The following is a 20,647-nucleotide window of genomic DNA, read 5'->3' on the forward strand; positions in this document are numbered from 1 at the left end:
CCACGGAGCACAATATGTGTCCATTTGATGAATCTGAATATTTCTATCTCCTGATCCATTTACTTCTTATTTTCCTGGGCAAGTTTTGAAACAAATCACTTCTCAGTAACTAATTCATGCAATATTGCCTGAGAACTTTTAAAAGCATAAACAGTTTTGCTCTGAAAAGCCCAGCCCTGTCTTCCTGCCCTTTATTAACCCTATTTGTTGTTCAACAAATTTGTTTTAGAGTTTCTAACTCATTACACAATCTGAAATAAGCTGCAGCTTCTTCTTAGCATCTGTATATAAAGTTTACCTCGGTAGAAGAAATTAGGCAAATCTGTTTTGAATCCACTCGAAGGCAGCTTTTATTAACAAGGTTTTCTGGAGCTGAATGATCTTAGCATTTGACATCTGAAACTTCTGTGGCTTTTTGTCTAAGCAAAGAAAACAGTGATAATGGACAACTTCCAGCTGCAAACCTTTCAGTTTTTGTTGGTTTGAGGTTTTGATTTGGGTTTGGGGCTTTTTTTCCCCCTTCCTCTTCTTACAGGTTTAGTTTTGATTAATGAAGGCAAGTTTTTTAGCCAAACTTCAATTCAGTTACCTTAAAGCAGGCAGTTCTTAATGCAGTGAAAGCAGAAGCTTTTGCCTCACAGGGCTATTTCAACTTGTGTTTTAAAGCTTTCAGCCCTAAAAATCCTCAACCACCCACCCACACTCCCTCGCTGTTAACCCTTTAATTGCTGCATGCAATAGAAAGGTAAAAAGAAAACCTGATGTGCAAAGAGGCTTAACACTGCAATCCCATGGGATTGCTGGTTGTTCTTACAGATCACCGGCTCGGGCCAGCTGCTGACCCAAGGATATTCCTGCTGACTCCATGGCAGAGGAAGAAGAGCTCTAGGCCAAGTTAAAGCTAAAGAAGTAAATACATTCAGGGTATGTTTCAGGGTGTGATATGCCCCTGATCTGACTTTAAAGTTTTGTAAGAGGGCAGTAGTTTCCCAGCACTCGCAGCTCAGATCCAGTCCGTGCACCGCTATGCCTCTTCCCATGCAAGGGAGCGAGTTACATCTTTCTGCAACAACTTTAGCTTTGTGTTATCCAGTGATATATAGCTGCAGATGGAACAAATAGATGACTTTCCTCCTTCACCCTCTTTTGGCAGCTGCTGTTTTGATCTGATCCCTGGCCCTGATCTGTTTCCTGCTCCAGCCAGGGTTCAGCTCTGCTCTGTAATTCTAAGCAGATGAGCCGGGGACTCCAACCCTGTAATTACACCTCCTCTCTTTACCCTCTAACTTCAAACCTCCCATTTCGACTTTTTACTTCTCAGATGTAAAGAACACCTCTGGCATCCCGGCAGGTCTGGCTCAGCTAAACACATTCCGAGGCTCTCCAGATTTCATAGCTGAGCTTGTGAGAAGGGTATAAACCCCCCTCCTAGGGAACGGGGACTCCTGCTCTTTCTTTACTCAAAACACACAATCAGAAGCCCACACTCTTTATTATTGATTAAATGCCCTCTGTGTGCTTAGAACTCATGCAAACAGAGAGACAGACAATCCCTGCTTCACAAAACCAACCCCAGGAGTAGCTGTGAAATCCCAGCTTACGGGTCTCACACTGAACCCATGCAGGTCCCTTGCATTGTAAAGAAAAATTCCTCTCTTTACGACTAAAGCTGCGGTCCTAAGAACCTTAACCGAGGAGGGCTAGATGCTGCAAAGCACTTCAGAATTAGGAACCCTCTTCCGAAACAATGCCGTAAGCGAGTAGGCTGAGTCGCTCTTTCAGAACTGTATCGCACCCAGAGCTCTCAAATCTGGCTGCCAAATGTTGGACATACCTGAGCAGCTCATTAAATAACCTCCCTTGCAGAAGTTGCTCTTGAAGAGCACTGGCTTTCTGAAAAGATGCTGGGTTATCTGTTTTAAGTGCCTAAATATAGATTTACAAGCTGAACTTGTTAAGTTTAAGTTTAAATATGCTGTGTTTCCCCAGGAAAATTCTGCCTGCTGTGCACTCAAGAGAAGTATCAGTCCAGGGCTAAGCTGAGAGTGTCAGAGCAGGACTGTAACACCAGGAACCTCTGCGCTCTGCAGCAGGACGTTTTTGAGCTGGGTGCAACATGTGGTGCTGGAACGCTTTGATGCTGACATCTCCCAGTAATACTTCCACGGCAAAACCCTCCTCTTTGCCCACGGGTGAACCTGCGGGTCCTGCAGGATGTCTCGGCCAAGCTCCCTGGAGTTGTGTAGAGCCACCCCTTCACCCAGAGGTGAGTAAAGCATCTTTGCGTGAGCTGCCCAGACTGACTGCTCCATCCGAGGAGTTAGAGGAGGGCAATAGCAGACACTGGACAGGGTCAGCTGGACAGGGTGATCGGCCATCAGATCTAGACTCTGGGTGGACCACAGCAGAACACCAGACACTTCAGGATTCAGCTGGACAGGGCGCTGGGGCATCTATCCCAAGACAGGTTGGAGCAGATGATCCCCGAGGTCCCTTCCAACCCGGTGTCCTGTGATTCCGCGCACATCAAGCTGCCGACGCAAACTTCGGAGCTGGGCACTTTCTGCCTGACTTCAGTTTCGTGAAGGGGTGCAGCCAGCAAAGGGGTTCGGGCAGCGAGAACGAGGTCTCTGCCTGCTTCGGCATCCATAGGGACCCTCCCCTGACCCGCAAACCCCGAGCCCGAGCAGTCGGTGCGCACAGCGCAACCACCCTCACCCCCGAGCCTGGGGGTTCCCCTCACAAGGCGCCCAGCGAGACAGGAACACTCCGGAGCAGCCCACCCGGCCCCTTCCCCACACTCACCATGCAAGAGCAGGGCTGGGAACAGGTATCTCATCAGGCTGCTGTACGGGACGGACATCTCTCCGCCTCACAACGCTCCCTTCTCGGCTCCTTCGCTCCGGCCGCCGCCGCCGCCACTTCCCGCCGCGCCGCCCGCGCCTCAGCGCCGCCGCGGGCAGCCCACGGCCCGGCGCTGGGGAGCAGGCGGCTGGCGGGGGCAGGGGACCGATGGGCACCCTCCGGCGGCCTGGCCCCGCTCCTCAAGGCTCCCGCCTCGCACTCCACCCCGCCGCGGTTCCGTCACTCCCTGAGGGTGTCCGCTCCGCCGCCGCCGCTCCGTCCCTTGCCGTCTCCGCGGAGCGCAGCGGCGGCTCCGCTTCATATTTCTCCTTGGAGCAGGAGGAGGAGGAGGGGTCGGGAGGTGGGGACTCGTCCCGGGGCGGGGAATGGGGGGTGGCCCCCGCAGGACACCGCTCCCACGACAATGGAAGGGGCGCCCGGGGCCCGGCGGGACCCTCGGCGGGGCTGGAGGGGGCGGGGGACAGCGAGCGCTGAGTTTCGGAGAGGGCAGCTGGGCAGCCCCCCGCGTTCAGCGCGACCCGGTGGTGGGTGGGATGCTACTGGACGGGACAACGGTGAATGGCTTTAAACTAAAAGACGGAGATGTAGACTAGAGAGAAGAGACTGCTTTTCTGCACTGAAGGTGGTGAAACCCTGGAACAGGTTGCCCAGAGAGGTGGTAGAAGCCGCATCCCTGGCGACTTTCCAAGTCAGCTTCCCTGGCGCTCGGAGTAACCTGGTCTAGTTGAAGACGTCCCCACTCACTGCAGGGGGTTGTGAGCTAGGTAACCTTTAATGGTCCTTTCCACCTCAACCCAGTCTATGATTCTATAACTAAAAACCCGACAGCTTATCTGCAGGTTTCCCACTTTTCAGCTGAGCATCTGACTCATTGGCTTGGCAGTTACATTCCTGTGCTCTGGTTGTCTCAAGTCCCTCAAACCCCCACACTAGGTAGAAGAGATTCAGTAGAAATGACTGTGGAAGCCCCACCAAAACATGATGATGTAGATACTTAGAGAGATCCAACTTCAAATCACTGGTTTCTGATGCAGGGGCTTGGAAGCACGGGATGGGGCTCTGAGCAACCTGATCAATTTGAAGATGTCCCTGATCACTGCAGGGTGGCTGGACTAGCTGAGCTTTAGGTCTCTTCCCACCCAAACCACGATTGATTCTGTGATTCTGTGTGCCTATGGGGGCTGGAGGCAGCATGGGAAAGCATGTGGAGGTGGTCAGCTCTTTCTCAGCTTCACGGAGAGTGGCTCCCGATGCCTGAATCCCACATCCCAGCGGGTGCAAAATGAGTCCTCACCTCTGCACCCATAAGCTGGAGAGAAAGAAGGTTGGTGTGTGGCCTTGCCTTGAAAACAAACCTTTCCATGGTTGTGACCCTCCATGCAAGTCAGACACTTTAAAAGCTAAAAACAGTTGTCAACTTTGCCTTCTTTGGAGCTGCTCTCTTGCACATTTTTCCTCATATCTGTTGCTGATTAGTTTTGCTTTTTAGTAAGGCCTGGTCATGCAAACACGCATGAACGTAATACTGTACATGTGAGTGACTCGTGTGCCTGGGTTTAAGCACGAAGCTTTAGTCTGTAATGTCCTTGGAAGGTGCCATTGTGTTTTCCAGTTTCTGTCTGGACTCATGGGCTCAGCTGTAGGGCCTCATGGCAAAGAATGTGTATCAAATGGGAGGAAACGTTGAGAAAATCAGCGGCACTGAGTTTCGAGCAGCTTAACTGAGCCGAAGTGTTTACACGCTGCGTGCTTAAAAAGAAGTATAAACAATGATGATTCCTTCCAGCTCCCTTGAGAAGCAAGAATAAATTTAATCTTCCTCACTTATATAGGGAGGAAACTGAAAGAGAAACAAGTGGTGAGTCAGAATTAGAGCTCCAGAGCCCTGGATTCTCAGGGTTATGCTCGTGCCTTCACACGGATGATTTTCAAGCCAGGAAGAACGGTTTGCAGAGCACTTGGTGGTGGTCTGGCCAAGCCTGTAGTGGTCACATATCCTCTCAGTCACCTGGAGAGAGATGTGCAGAGAAAAGCAACATCCTTCATGAAACAGGTGTCCCTGAACATGAGCAAGGAACACTGGTTAAGGCTGAAAAAATATCCTTACCCAACCTTGCTTGCTCATCTTCAACCCAATCCTGGGGTTGCAACAGACATGGGTGTGAAGGGAGGTGATTCCTGCTCTAGACACAGTGCGTTTGGACGAGCTGGGAAGCCTCATGCATCCACTTCACTGTTTCCATGACTAATTGAGGGGGAAAATTCAGGAACTGCACACGGGTCAGGACAATCCCCAGTGTCAATACAGGCCATGGGATGAAGGGATTGAGAGCAGCCCCTGTGGAGAAGGTGCTGGTGGGTGGAGAGCTGGACATGAGGCAACAATGTGCACTTGCAGCCCAGAAAGCTGACTGTCCAGATCTGCATCAAAGGAAGTGTGGGTTGAAAGAGAAGGTTTTCTAGCCTAATTTCCCTGTGCTAGGCAGGGACATCTACAACTAGAGCAAATTGCTTAGAGCCCTGTTCAACCTCACCTGGAATGTTCTCAGGGATGGGGCATTTACCAACATTCTGCACAAGCTGTGTGTGTTCCACCACCTTCAGTGTGAAATATGTCTTCCTTCCTTACAAACTGGAACAGAGAAGGTTTCACCTCAACGTGAGGAGAAACTTCTTTCCAGTGAGGGTGACAGAGCACTGGAACAGGCTGCCCAGGGAGGCTGCAGAGTCTCCTTCTCTGGAGACTTTCAAAACCTGCCTGGATGCATTCCTGTGTGGCCTGCCTGAGGTGATCCTGCTTGGCAAGGGAGTTGGACTTGATGATTTCTGGAGGTCCCTTCCAACCTCTAAGGTTCTGTGCTTCTGCAATTTTCTCTAGTCTGAATCTCCCCTCTTTTAGTTTCAGGTTCTTTAGAAGGGGCAACATCCAAAAGGAGAGGCTTTTTTTGTTGTTCTAGACACAACCATAGCCATGTTGAGCCGTAAAGTTATCTGCAAAAAGAGGGGACAGAGGATAGTCTGCCAAAAGTAATTTATCCTAAAAGTCAATGACCCCAGAATCTCACTGGTTCTTCCTCTGGGAAGTGACAACTCTCCCCACAGCAGCATCATTAACAGCTTTTCCTAAGAGGAAAGGGCAGTGACTTTATTATTCCATTGGCCAACCTGGTAAATGAGGCTCCACTTGTGATTTACTACCACAGCTTCAGATGAAATCAATGTCCAAAGGGTTCAGACATGGGAGAACCTTCCAAAACCAACTCAGATGTTGTCTGTTCCTTATCTTTTACATTTTGGCTTATTGTAAGGATATAAGTTTGGGGGATTTGTTTGGTTTGGTTTTGTTTCCTCAGAGCGATGCACAATTGATTATTTTTAAACACTAAAAATAGAGCCACAGAATCATTTGGACTGGAGGAGATCTTTAAGATCATCAGTTCCAACTGTTAGGTGCCCAGTCCCAGTTGTTTCATTACTGTGCCCCAGTTTGGAATGGGCTGTAATGGGAAGCAGTGACAGCTAACAGCTCTCTGCGCTTTGATCTAAGCAGCACGTCACATCAGTGCTCATTAAAAACTGTATTAACCAACCCAACCATGACTTTTTGAACTTGAGCTCCTAGGGCAGGGGATATATCTAATTTAGGTGTAACATAAAGTCATTTATAAAGGCACCTCTCGGCCGTAGCCTCAAAAACATCATTGGGGTTAAAAACCTTTTGCAAAGGAAGTCGTCGGCAGGAGCATGCACAGCAAGGAGCCTTTTGGCTGATGGGAAATGCACTTTGCGGCTGGGGCCCTCTAGAAAATGTATTAAAAGAGGAAGAAAATGAACTTGTTGGACTCGTTGTGTGACACTTCAAAGATCCAGGCGTATCAGCATTGCACTTGTCTAGCTGAAGTGCCGGTGGCTTGGCTGGCCGCCAGTGCCAATCTGGTGGTGAAAGACATTTAAAAGAGGGAGAGGGTGGGAAAGAATGGAGGCAGCAAGTGTGTGGGACATCTTATGCTCTGGAGAAGAATGGGCTGGGGCAGTGCTGTTTGACTCAGTAATGCTTTGGCAGTGCCACAACGATGATTTGCTAATAGCTGCATTGTACTTTTAAAAAAGACAATAGCTCCTCTCCAGTGAGTCAAAGGAGCAGGACCTAAACGTTCATTGGAAAGGAGCGGAGGGACTAATTCACAAAGAATCGAATGTCAGATTTCCATCTCTGAATGGCCCATGACGAGGTCATCAAAATAGGTGAAGATTTGGAGGGCTTTCCTACATGTCCTGGCTGAGTTGGAATCCCCAAGGTGAGCCTGGAACCTGGCTGATATCACAGGATATTAGGGGCTGGAAGGGACTCAAAGAGACCATCGAGTCCACTCCCCCTGCCAGAGCAGGACCACACAATCCAGCACAGATCACAGAGGAACACATCCAGACAGGCCTTGAAAGGCTCCAGAGAAGGAGACTCCACAACCTCTCTGGGCAGCCTGTTCCAGTGCTCTGTGACCCTTACAGTCAAGAATTTCCTCCTTGTGTTGAGGTGGAACCTCCTGTGCTGCAGTTTACACCCAGTGCTCCTTGTCCTATCACAAGGAGCAAGTGAGCAGAGCCTGCCCCCCCCGCCCCCACTCTTCTGACCCCCAGCCCTCAGATGTTTAGAAACATTCATTAAATCCCCTCTCAGGCTTCTCTTCTCCAGACTAAACAGCCCCAGGTCCCTCAGCCTCTTCTCATAAGCCATGCCCTCCAGACCCCTCATCATCCTCGTAGCCCTCCACCGGACCCTCTCCAGCAGATCCCTGTTCCTCTTAAACTGGGGAGCCCAAAACTCAACACAGTACTCAAGATGAGGTCTCACGAGAGCAGAGTAGAAGGGAAGAAGAACCCCCCTGGATCTGCTGGACACACTCTTCTTAATACACCCCAAGATCCCATTGGCCTTTTTCCCACAAAAGCACATTGTTGTGCCGTGGTTAACTTGTTATCCACCAGCACTGCCAGGTCCCTCTCCACAGGGCTGCTCTCCAGCAGATCACCTCCCAGCCCCTACTGGTGCAGTTAATATGTAGAAATGCAGAAATACAGACTATGAGACTTCTTCTTTTGGCTTCAGCTCTTTTGGCATCAGCATTTTGAGGGAGAAGTGAAACCGTACAAATGGCAATTGGTTTGTTTCTCCTTTCAGTTCGAACTCAAAAAGCTGTAGTTAATGGGCTAGAGCAGGGTTTGTCAGACCTTGATTCTATAGGGTTTGTATTTTAATGGTAAGGTGTTTAAGCTGCTGGGTTTTAGTCTTATTCTTTGTTTTAAAAAGCAACAGGTAAGAGCTTTTAGCAAGATATTCTTGGTGTTCAACTCCCAAATTGAGCAGAATATTGCTGTCTACAGCTACCTGAAGGGACATTATAGCCAGGTGGGGGTTGGCCTCTTCTCCCAGGCAACCACCAATAGAACAAGGAGACATAGTCTCAAGTTGTGCCAGGGTAGGTCTAGGCTGGATGTTAGGAGGAAGTTCTTCACAGAGAGAGTGATTGGCATTGGAATGGGCTGCCCAGGGAGGTGGTGGAGTCACCATCCCTTGAGGTCTTCAAGAAAAGCTTGGCTGAGGCACTCGGTGCCATGGTCTGGTTGATTGGCTAGGGCTGGGGGATAGGTTGGCCTGGATGATCTTGGAGGTCTCTTCCAACCTGGTTGATTCTGTGATTCCCCTATCATGTTCTTAATGAAGCCAGTGGATTTGTTTTATGATGATTTTTATGGGACACTAAATCTGGGTTTAGTTTTCTCCAGCATGTACCTGTGGTAACGCTCACTTGCAAAGCGTGGCTGTGAGACAGTGCACTTGCCACAGAGCTCTATCCTTTATGGCTCTTTCTCCTTCTAACACCTTCCTTGTTTGGGTAGATAACGAGTCTGAGAAATGTACTTTGCAAATGAAGTTATTTCAGTCATCTAAGACACAATGCACATGTTGGGAGTCATAGAATTGTCAGAGTCAAGAAAAGCCTGGATGAGGCACTTAGTGCCATGGTCTAGTTGACTGGCTAGGGCTGGGGGATAGGTTGGACTGCATGATCCTGGAGGTCTCTTCCAACCTGGTTGATTCTGTGATTCTATGATTCTATGAACACCTGCCAAGCAGGGTCACCTAGAGTGGGACACACACAAATGCATCCAGGAGGGTTCGGATAGTCTCCAGAGAAGGAGACTCTGCAACCTCTCTGGGCAGCCTGTTCCAGCACTCTGTCACCCTCACTGGAAAGAAGTTTCTCCTCACGTTGAGGTGAAACCTTCTCTGTTCCAGTTTGTATCCACTGTTCCTGTGGATCACCTAAGAGATTGACCTCCTCCACTTGACGCCCACTCAGACATTTATAGGCCTTGATCAGGTCTCCTCTCAGCCTTCTCTTCTCCAGACTAAGCAGCCCCCGGCTGTCAGCCTCTCTCCACAGGGGAGATGCTCGACTCCCCCAGTCATCCTCATGGCTCTCTGCTGCAAATACCACGAAGATGCCTTAGAATCATAGACAGGAGGTAGGAGAGTCACATTCAATTACAGCAGCACCTGGAATACCCAAACAAAGGCCAGGGCATCCTTGCAGTAACCACTTTAACAAAATGTAACTGAAACAGATGGCACAAAGGAAGACCTGTTACCATCATTCAACAGAGAGGAAGACTTTAGGTGACATTCAAAGATGACCACACTGAAGCTGGGCTCGATCTCACAGATTACATTGAGTTGGAAGGGACCCTCAAGGGCAGACTTGTCCACCACCCCTGCAGTCAGAGGGGACACCTCCAGCTACAGCAGGCTGCCCAGGGCTACGCTGAGTCTGATTGTTATTTTCCTCTACACTGATGTTGTGACTTAAACCCAAACCACTCCCCACCACCAAGCCAGCAGACTGAAAACGTGTCCAAAACTCCGATGCCCTTCACACACTTCCTTGCTCTGTGGTGCTGTGCACCCAGTTGCAGCAATGACTTTTTCCATCACCAAAGACAAAGAACGCTCCTGGAAGAATTTAAGCACCTGTGCGACGCTGCTCGGTGCTCCTTGTATTTCCTCTGGGGAAAGTTGCGTTTTGAGCTCAGTTCTCAGGGGAAATGGAAGCTCTGGCAGGTGTTAATAAACTCTCTAACGAAACAGGTTTGTTTTCCAAACTGCAAAAATGGCTTGATGGGACCTGCCAAGCTTGTGGCAGAGCCTCCATGTGGTGGAAGGTCCAAATGATGCCCTAAACACCTGCCCCAATACCCACCTTGGCGCCCCCCCCTCCCTCCCCGTTCCCGCTTCTGCCTCCGCAGGGCCGGGTGGAATTGGCGGGAAAGCAGACAGAGGCTTCGGCGCCTCTCAGTCCCTCACAGACGCCGCACCTGGCCGCGTTGCGCAGCTTGCTTTGTGTGTGACAAACGCAGGGCGCGGGCCCTGGGCCTGTGCCTCTGGCTTTGTGAGAGAAAAAACGCAGGGCTGGTTGCGGGGGTGCCTCTATCTGTTGCTAATGGTCCAAGACGCTCGTCAGAAAGCCTGGACACCTCGCACGCTTGTTGGTTTGCTGCCGCCGCTGCTTTGCTCCTGTTGGCTGCCGGTTTGCCTTGCGGCCTCTCTGCGCCACCGCACTTTGCGTCGCGCCTAACTGGGCACTTGCCTGCGACCGGCAGCCCCGACCCTGCCTCATTGAGCCCAGGGGCTGCAACCGGCTTGCCCCTGGGTCGGGATGCAGCTACCCGCTTGAGCTCAGCCGAGCCCCACTATAGGAAACGGCCTAGCGACGGCCCAGCACCGAGTTGGGACAGCAGAACCTGCCGGCCCGCCCCGGCCCGCCGCCCCAGCCCGCGGGCCGGCCCCTTGCGCTACGCAGCACCCGATCGGACCGCTCCAGCCCTCAGTCCTGCATCCTGCTCTGCCCGGGTGGCTGCTGACCACTCCCATGGCTTCCTGAGGGCTTGTGTCGTGCCCGTGGGCCTTCTCTGACACCTGCTCAACCCGGGCTGAACACGCAGCAGAGCCCCGCGGCACCACCGCATGGCTTTGACTGTCTGTTCCCCCGTGTGCGCTTTGGGACGGCAAACACTGAGCCTCTTCACCCGTGAGTAACCCAGCTCTCTTTTACTCAAGTTTGTGGCAGCTGCTGCTGCACCTTTCAGCGGCAGTCTGTGCTGCAAGACTCTCCAGTTAGAAACGTTTTCTAAACACCTTTCCCGAATCGTTTAATTTGACTGCACAGACACATCCTGCAAAGCAGTTTTACCAACCACGTAATAGAATCTCTCTGTGTGTGTTAACTGTAAATAAGTTTGGGGGAAATGTCTTTGTGTAATTGATGTACTATTTAATAGTTTCACATTGGCCTCGTTACTCCTAACCCAGATTCAAACCCCTCCTTAACGCTTAAGTAGCAGCTAACGCACCTGGGAGCTACTTACTTAGTTTCTTTAGGTTCTTCTTGTAGTCCCTTCAGGGCCAGTGCTTCTCCGAGCTCATAACATCCCTGGGGAAATGGGATTTGCACACCTTGTAGAGCACTGCCCATGGTCTTCTTTCCACTTGGCAAACTGGTGCAGCCGAGGAGTGGCAAAGAGTGGTGAATTGAAACTGTTCCAGGCAGCCCTTTGGAAGAAGGAGGTGCTTCTCAGGAAGGGAGGAAGCTCTTCTGCTCTTCTGCCCATAGCTTACTTGAGTGGTCAGCTGGACTGGGTGGACCTTGAGGGAGCAGACGGGAAACATTCACGGGATCACAGGGGTAGGAAGAGACCTAGAGATCATTGAGTCCAACCCCTCTACCAGAGCAGGACCTCGCTCAGGTCACAGAGGAACACATCCAGACAGGCCAAGAAAGTCTCCAGAGGAGACTCCACAACCTCTTTGGGGAGCCTGTTGCAGTGCTCTGGGACCCTTACAGTGACAAGTTCCCCCTTGGGTTGAGGTGGAACCTCTTGTACTGCAGCTTACATCTATTGCTCCTTGTTCTATCCCAGGGAGCAAGCGAGGAGATCCTCTCCCCCCTCTCCTGACCCCCAGCCCTCAGATATTTATAAACATTCTTTCACATATTTTTCCCCAGTGTTTGTGTTTAGTGATGAGTCTTTTATAACACAGACAGAGAAATGGCCAAACACCAGTGGAAAGCACAACCCTGTCTCAGAGTGCCTCTGGGTTTTTGTAGTGGCCCTTTGGCCACCTCAAGTCGAGTCTTGTTCTCATGCTAAGGTTGCTTGTTTCTCAGAGTGGTATTACAGCAGCCACTTTCAATCTTGATCTCAAATTGCAGGTGTAGTCTTGGAGCAGCAGATCTCTCAAGCATGTGTAGGCTTTTTTCCCTTGTTCATTACAAAGATGACTTTTGTTCAGAGCAGTCAGTGAATTTTAGACTCAGGGTGCTGGCTCTCAAAACCACTTCTATGTTTAAGCACAAGTGCATTTGATCTAAGCACCTTCCCAGAGCTAACCAACCAGCATTCTTCAGCAGAAGCATATAACTTCCATGCACTTTCAAACAATGATATGATAAAGGTGTCAACAAGGCCAGTGAGGGCACAACTGGCTCCATAAAATCTCTTCATTTTCCCACATAGTTTGAAGTTAAGAAGGAAAACAAAACAAAACAAAAATCAATAAGAAGCCTTGAAGAGTTCATTTCTAGTTCTGAGGTGGAATGGAATTTAGGAGCAAGTCTGTTCTTGGTAAGAAAGATCAGTGCAAGTAGTTTGTTTTCTCAAAGCCTCAGTTTTCCAAACCGTGGTAAAAAAGGAGAATAACTTCATGGATCAAAGCAATGCATGTACAGTATGAACTAAAACTCTTATTTCACTTGTGGAAACCGTAGCATTAGTATGGTTTTAAATAAGAAATAACAGAGAATTACAGAATGGTTGACACTTCTGAAAGTCATCTGATCAAATCCTCCTGCTCAAGCAGAGCCACCCAAAGCCAGTTGCCCAAAACCAGGTCCAGGTGGCTTTTGAATATCTCCAAGGTGGGAAACTTCCCCAATCTATAGGGAGCAGCCTGTATATCAGAGAATCACAGAATGTCAGGGGATGGAAGGGACCTCCAAAGCTCATCCAGTCCAATCCCCCTGACAGAGTAGGATCACCTACACCAGATCACACAGGAAGGCATCCAGGCAGGTTTTGAATATCTCTAGAGAGGGAGACTGCACAACGCCCCTGGGCAGCCTGTTCCAGTGTTCTGTCACCCTCACAGGGAAAAAAATCCTTCTCATGTTTACATGGAACTTCCTATCCTTCAACTTTCACCCATTGCCCCTTGTCCTGTCATTGGGTATTATCCAGCAGAACCTGGCTCCATCTTCCTGGCACTCACCCTTTACATATTTATAAACATTGATGAGGTCACCTCTCAGTCTCCTCCAAGCAACAGAGCCCCAGCTCCCTCAGTCTCTCCTGAGAGACATGTTCCATTCCCTTCATCATCTTTGTGGCTGGACTCTCAGGCAATTCTATGTCTGTCTCGGACTGGGGAGCCCAGGTTTGGACACAGTACTCCAGGTGCAGCCTCAGCAGGGCAGAGTAGAGGAGGAGGAGAACCTCTCTCGACCTACTAGCCACAGCCCTTCTATTACAGCCCAGAATGACATAGGCCCTCCTGGCCACAAGAGCACATTGCTGGCTCATGGTCAACCTCCCATCAACTAGGATTCTCAGATCCTTTTCCCCTTGGCTGCTTTCCAACAAGTCAGTCCCAGTATATGCATCGTCTTAGGATATTTCCAGTCAACCACAGCAAGTTTTAACTCCTTCCATCATTTCCATCTACTTACCAATGTAAAAACTCAGGTTATATACATACATTTGGATAGGTGATGTATGTACATGTACAGGATACATGCATGTGTAAAAGATATCTGTTTTCTGTATTCACAAGGTCTTTGAAATGTCTTCATAGTGCATTATCCAAGCACATGCTCTTCAAGTCCACTCATAGCCAGTGTCTGAATTGAGCTACAGTTTTCACAGTCAGTTATGTCTGCAGCCGTAAGGTGTTCTCTAGGCTACTTAAAAGCTGCCAGGTGCTGCAGGAAAACTGCTTATCTCCTGAGAAAATATGATCAGCCGCTTCTTGGAGAGAAGCTCCATGTTTCTTGGAGCACTGGTCGAATTACAGTTGTAGGTAATAAAAAGGGAAGCAAAGAAGGAAAGGAAAGACATCAACCAGATGAATCCTGGTTCAGTACAAGAGAGATGTGGAGGGGCTGGAGTGGGACCAGAGGAGGGCAACAAACCTGCTGAAGAGCCTAGAGAATAAATCTTAAGAGGAGCAACTGAGGGAGCTGGGGATGGTTAGTGTGAAAAAGAGGAGTCTGAGGGGAGACCTCATTGCTGTCTACAGCAACCTGAAAGGACCTTGTGGAGAAGCTGCTGCTGGGCTCTTCTCAGAGGTAATTGGAGACAGAGCAAGGGGGAATGGCCTCAAGCTGAGTCTGGTTAGGTTTAGTTTGGACATTAGGAACAGTTTTTTTCATGGAGAGAGTGGTCAGGGACTGGAATGAGCTGCCCAGGGAGGTGGTGGAGTCCCCAACCTTGGATGTGTTTAAGGGTCGTTTGGATGTGGTGCTTAGGGATATGGTTTAAGGTGAATCTTGTAGAGTAGGGTTCTAGGTTGGACTTGGTGATCCTAAGGGGCTTTTCCAACCTGGATGTTTCTGTTTCTGGCTCATCTCTTCTTTCTCATTTCTGCACTTGGTGCAAGAGCTGTTTTAACTGCTGGGGTGGTGTAAGGCATCTCTGTGTTTTGTGGGGCTGATGCTGTTTGTAATGTAGAAAATAGATAGTGAGTAACCTCCCAGAGTGCTAGAGATCTGCTCTGTAGCCTCTTGAATTGTTGTACATTACATACAACAGTGCTTGAGTCTTTATGTCCAGAAGATACTTTTATCTCCTCTCTTGCATTTTATTTATTTGGTTTGGTCAAAGTTACAATTAACAGTACTCAGAGACACCTTCTCTTCCCACCATGTGAAGAGCACAAGAAAGACATGGACCTGTTGGAGCCAGACATGGACCAGAGTACACCAGAAAAATGATCTGAGGGCTTGGAACCTCTTTGCTGTGAGGCTAGGTTGAGAGAGTAGGGGTTGTTCAGCCAGAAGAAGAGAAGGCTCCAGGGAGAACTTGTGGCCTTTCAGTACTTAAAGGAGCCTATGGAAAAGATAAGGACAGACTTTTCGTCAGGGCCTGTTGTGACAGGACAAGGGGTGATGGTTTTAAATCAACAGAGGGAGATTTAGACCAGAGAGAAGGAAGAAATTTTTTACATTGAGGATAGTGTAACACTGTCCCAGGTTGCCCAGAGAGGTGGCAGAAGCCCCATCCCTGGAACCAGTCCAGGTCAATCTGGACAAGACTCTGAGCAACCTGCTCAGTTGCTCTGTGCTCAGTGCAGGGAGGTTCAATTAGATGAACTTTACAGGTCTCTTTCAACTCAGACTCCTCTATAGTTCTATGATTTTATGATTGTTGTATGTGAAATGGGATCAAGCTGCCTGCAATGAGTGGAGATGTCTGTAAGGAAAAGGAATGGGCAAAGTCACACAAATTCTTTAGTTCATGTCACATAAGCATCATCAACATGAGAAACTGCTTTACAGTGAGGGTAACAGAGCACTGGAACAGGCTGTCCAGAGAGGTTGTGGAGTCTCCTTTGGAGACTTTCCAAACCCACCTGGATGCATTCCTGTGCAAACTACCCTATGTGATTCTGCTTTTAGCTGGGGAGTTTGACTTGATGCTCTCTGGAGGTCCCTTCCAACCTTTAATATTCTGTGATTTTCATAGAATCAACCAGGTTGGAAGAGACCTCCAAGATCATGCAGTCCAACCTATCCCCCAGCTCTAGCCAATCAACTAGACCATGGCACTAAGTGCCTCAGCCAGGCTTTGCTTCAACACCTCCAGGGATGGTGCCTCCACCACCTCCCTGGGCAGCCCATTCCAATGCCAATCACTCTGTCTGCCAACAACCTCCTCCTAACATCCAGCCTAGACCTCCCCTGGCACAACTTGAGACTGTGTCCCCTTGTTCATTTTTCCATGGTGAGCACAGAGAGGTCCATGCAGGGAACAGGAACTAACATTTCCCTCACAGAGTGTCAGTCAGAGTGCCTTTCATAGAATCATAGAATCTGTAGCTACTCTCTATTTTCAGTATGGAATATTATGAATATAGACAGTAGCATGGCTAATATTTTCTGATGATGCCCCCACATCAGGATCCACATTCGTGTGGGCTAACACCTCTGAGGAATATGGAGAAGAGCTGTAGAGAAAGCTGGGTGTAAAGAGCCCTCTGCAACATGCTCCCTTGAACAGCAAGACTGGGAAATCAAGAACTCCAGGGAAGTGCAGGTTAATTGCACACTTGCTTTCATGGTAGGCCATTACCAAACTGTTATTACTCATCTCGTTCCTGCCTGACCTGAGACTGTAGCTATTTATGAGCTGCCCAACCTTTCTTTTACATGGTTTAGGGAATCTTCACAGTACAGGACTTTGGGCTGGAGTTCTTTGTATTCCTGATTCACCAGTTAAAACATCCTAGATGTAAGCAGCGGGAAAGCTTTATAACATGAGAGGTGGGATACTGTGTATCCCAAGGAGAGAGAGGTGCAGGGCAGTCCTTAAATAAAGGATGACAATTAACCTACTTTTAACCAACTCTGAGGATGATGAAACCTTTAGGCCTCGGTGTGCTTTTTCCACTTTCAAGCATGTTGCTGCAGTTTTTGCCTAAGTCTAGGCAGTTCAGTAGTTTCCTGCTGCAGTCAGTGGGAGTTTCAGCTTCAGTTTCAACAGAATTGGGATAGGTTGTGGGGCTGGGGACAAATCCTTTACAGTTGGGTCTGAAAGCAAGTGCAAACAGCAAAAAGAAATGTCTTAACAACGAGAATTTGCATGTTGAAACTCACATTGCGTCAAGGTGCCATTAATATCATTAATATCTTCCTGGAGATAAGATGCAGTGAAGTCCTTTGAAGAGGAATTGCTCAACTCACCCCTGGCATGACTTCAGTGGAATCTCACCCACTTCTGACAGTGATTTGTTTCGTCTGGAGCACTTTCCTCTGGGAGTCCAAGATGTCTATCTTTTCAAATCCGTGCAATCTAAGATCAGAGAAGTGAGAAGCAAGACTCTCAAGTTCCAGTACCAGCTCAGCCATCCACCAGCATTATGCTGCTTATCTCATTTGATTTCTGTGGGCCTCGGCTGCATCGTAAATCTCAGAGTAGTGCTTATTTCTTGCAACACTTTTCAGAATCTCACTTTGAAACCTGCACTCCTGAAAAATTTAAATTACCACAAATTAAACGCTTCTAAAATCATTTGCAAGTAGAGCTGGAGGTTCATTCCCACTAAAAGGAGAGGAGGAGATGTTCCCCGAGGCTGTTGCAGAGATTTTTGATTGTGCTTAATACAGTGGAACACCAGAGAAATATACTTGGAGTGCTTGTTTGCAGCAGAAAGGAGGCCCTGTCCTCAGTACTTTTTCTTGTTCTTTTGGTGCTTGTTTGGGTATTCAAAAGTTAAAAGCATTCATTTCTCTGGTATCCTGTCCTGGATCAGGAACAGTGTGCCCAGCAGGACAAGGGAGGTTATTAGTCCCTTGTACTCAACTCTGGTCAGGCCACACCTTGAGTCCTGTATCTGGTTCTGGGCTGCTCAATTCAAGAGAGATGATGAGATACTGGAACGTGTCCAGAGAAGGGCAATGAAGCTGGTAAGAGACCTGGAGCACAGCCCTGTGAGGAGAGGCTGAGGGAGGTGGGGGTGTGCAGCCTGGAGAAGAGGAGGCTCAGAGGTGACCTCATTGCTGTCTACAACTACCTGAAGGGAGGCTGTAGCCAGGTGGGGGTTGGTCTCTTCTGCCAGGCAACCAGCAACAGAAGAAGGGGACAGAGTCTCAAGTTGTGCTGGGGGAGGTCTAGGCTGGATGTTAGGAGGAAGTTGTTGTCAGAGAGAGTGTTTGGCATTGGAATGGGCTGCCCAGGGAGATGGTGGAGTCACCCTCCCTGCAGGTGTTCAAGCAAAGCCTAGATGGGGCACTTAGTGTCATGGTCTGGTTGATTGACTAGGGCTAGATTGCTAGGTTGGCCTGGATGACCTTGGAGGTCTCTTCCAACCTGATTGATTCTATGAATCTATGCATTATGTTCTCCTCTTGATATTTCTCTTCTACAGGTGAGTATTAGTGCTAAAATACTTAAAATACTTAAGCTCTACCTTACCTGTGTGTGTGTGCATATATATGTTTGTGTATATATATGTATATGCACACACATACACGCAGACATCTGTATTGATGCCAAATCCTTTCATGTCTAAACTGCAGATTGTGTCACAAGATTAAACAGCCTGGTTTCGTAAAACTGAAGTAAAACAGCTGTTTGGAAAGGCCCTGGCATTGTAAGGAATTCTTGCAGGCTGTATCTGCATTCAATGAAGCCCACAGCAGATTTTATAACCATTGCAGCTCAAGCCTCATCACACACATTCAGAAACTGAAGCTAGAGGATCTGTTGAACTCCAGAAATGCTTCTCCTGGATTTAAGTTGTTAAGTTTCTATAATATTCTCCGTGGTAAATCTGTTCTTGTGATTTTCTGATCTGTTTAGCCAACTCCCTACTCTATGGTGAAAAGTTTTTTCAAAGGCTTAACAAAGAAATGATTAAAGTTTCACATTTTTTTTTTTCTTTTTATGAAAGTCAAGAGAAAAAGTTCAACTCACTTCACAGAAAATGTCCTCTGTGAGCCTAGTGAGGAGGCTTCAGCTGATCAGAGTCCTTAGAATCATAGAACTATTTTGGCTGGAAAAGGCCTTTCAGATCATCAAGTCCAACCTTTAACCCAGCACTGCCAAGTCCACCACTAAGCTGTGTCCCTCAGCACCACATCTTAGAATCATGGAATCAGTCAGGGTTGGAAGTGACCACAAGGATCATCTAGTTCCAACCCCTCTGCCATGGGCAGGGACACCCTACCCTAGAGCAGGCTGCCCACAGCCTCATCCAGCCTGGCCTTAAACACCTCCAGGGATGAGGCCTCCACCACCTCCCTGGGCAACCTGTTTCAGGCTCTCACCACTCTCATGCTGAACAACTTCCTCCTCACATCCAGTCTGAATCTCCCCACCTCCAGCTTTGCTCCATTCCCCTTAGTCCTGTCACTCCCTGAGAGCCTAAGAAGTCCCTTCCCAGCTTTTTTGTAGCCCACTTCAGATACTGGAAGGCCACAAGAAGGTCACCTTCATGGCTTTTAAATCGCTTCAGGGCTGTTGATGCCACAGTTTCTCTGGGCAGCCTGTTCCAGGTCTTGACCACACTTTTGATCTACAGTGGAACTATGCATCTTTAAAAAAACCCAATCATTAAACAAACTGATGCATCCAAAATCAGAGAGTACTTAAAAAGTAATCTGCATGATCTATTGCAGGGCTTACAGTCAGGGCTTCTTACCCAGCTTTCTGAGATGCACAGCACTGTTTTCTCTTCAAGACATTGTTGCTTCTCAGATGGAAGCCATTCACAATTCTGTTCACTTCTGTTTTCTGGTGAGCAGAAGATGTATTTGCCCATCTAGGACGATAACTTCATGATCTATCAGTGAAGAACACTTTGTAATTACTATACTCTCTTACTCCTGCTGGTACGGATTGGCTGCCTGAGGCACTGATCATCAGTGTTTGAGTAGCACAGTGGGTGGAAGTTTGCTTCTTCTCTGGAAATCAGATCACTTAATGTTACACCATAATCACAAAGTCACAGAATAGTTTGGGTTGGAAGGGACCTCTGGGGATCATCTAGTTCAATCCCTCTGCTAAAGCAGGGTGACCCACACCAGGTTGCCCAGGATTGCAGTGTCCAGGTGGGTTCAGAATCTCTCCAGAGGAGACTCCAGAACCTCTCTGAGCAGCCTGTCCTGGTGCTCTAATAATCCCATGGGAAGGTTTTTCCTCCTGTTCTGATAGAACCTCCTGGGTTCCAGTTTATGCCCATTGCCCCTTGTCTCATTGGTGGAATCTAAAGAAAAGAGTTTGGCCCCACTCTCTTGACCTTAGGGATATGGTTTAAGGTGAATCTTGTAGAGTAGGGTTATAGGTTGGACTTGATGATCCTGAGTGTCTTTTCCAAACTGGATGTTTCTGTGATTCCATTACCTTCGCCCTTTAGATGTTGATCTGCCTGGAGAAGATCCCCTCTGTCTCTGTTGCACAGAGAGGTGGAACCATTGTAGGTCAGGTTGGAGTGGGTTCTGAGCGACCTGCTCTAGTTGAAGGTATTCCTGCTGACTACAAGGGGTTTGGACTAACTGACCTCTAAAGGTCTCTTCTGACCCAAAACATTCTGTGATTCAGTGATAGTTTTCTGCTGAGCAAGTGGCCACAAAGGAGCTCATGCTGGCCACATGTAGCAACTGCCCTCCTGGATGGGAACTAACATCTTAAAGCAGAAAGTCCCCAGTTTAAGAGGGACAGGGACCTGCTGGAGAGAGGCCAGCAGAGGGCTATGAGGATGATTAGGGGACTGGAGCACTGTCTGAGGAGGAAAGGCAGAGGGACCTGGAGCTGTTTAGTCTGGAGAGGAGAAGACTGAGAGGGGATTGAATAAATGTTTATAAATGTCTGAGGGTTGGGGGTCAGGAGTGGGGGACAGGCTCTGCTCACTTGCTCCCTGGGATAGGACAAGGGGCAATGGGTGTAAGTTGCAGCACAGGAGGTTCCACTTCAACACAAGGGGGAACTTCTTTACTATAGGGGTTGCAGAGCA

General features: G+C 48.6%; 1 protein-coding gene across 4 annotated transcripts in view; it reads right to left on the minus strand.

Moving 5' to 3' along the window:
* Window positions 1-11,592, minus strand: part of APCDD1 (APC down-regulated 1) — a 44,256-nt gene extending 32,664 nt beyond the window's left edge. The window contains exons 1-3 of one of the 4 annotated variants that reach the window (XM_064150225.1): window positions 11,540-11,592; window positions 11,290-11,418; window positions 2,806-4,873 (exon numbers count right to left, since the gene is read on the minus strand). In XM_064150225.1, coding sequence (XP_064006295.1) covers window positions 2,806-2,863 — 58 coding nt within the window. In that variant the 5' untranslated portion in view covers window positions 2,864-4,873; window positions 11,290-11,418; window positions 11,540-11,592. Of the gene's footprint in view, window positions 1-2,805; window positions 4,874-4,972; window positions 5,156-11,274; window positions 11,511-11,539 lie in introns of those variants that run through there. The other 3 variants (XM_064150224.1, XM_064150226.1, XM_064150227.1) reach the window with 3 other exon arrangements.
* Between the last annotated feature and the right edge of the window lie 9,055 nt (window positions 11,593-20,647).

This window comes from Pogoniulus pusillus, chromosome 10, assembly GCF_015220805.1.
Source record: "Pogoniulus pusillus isolate bPogPus1 chromosome 10, bPogPus1.pri, whole genome shotgun sequence".
Lineage (NCBI taxonomy): Eukaryota > Metazoa > Chordata > Aves > Piciformes > Lybiidae > Pogoniulus > Pogoniulus pusillus.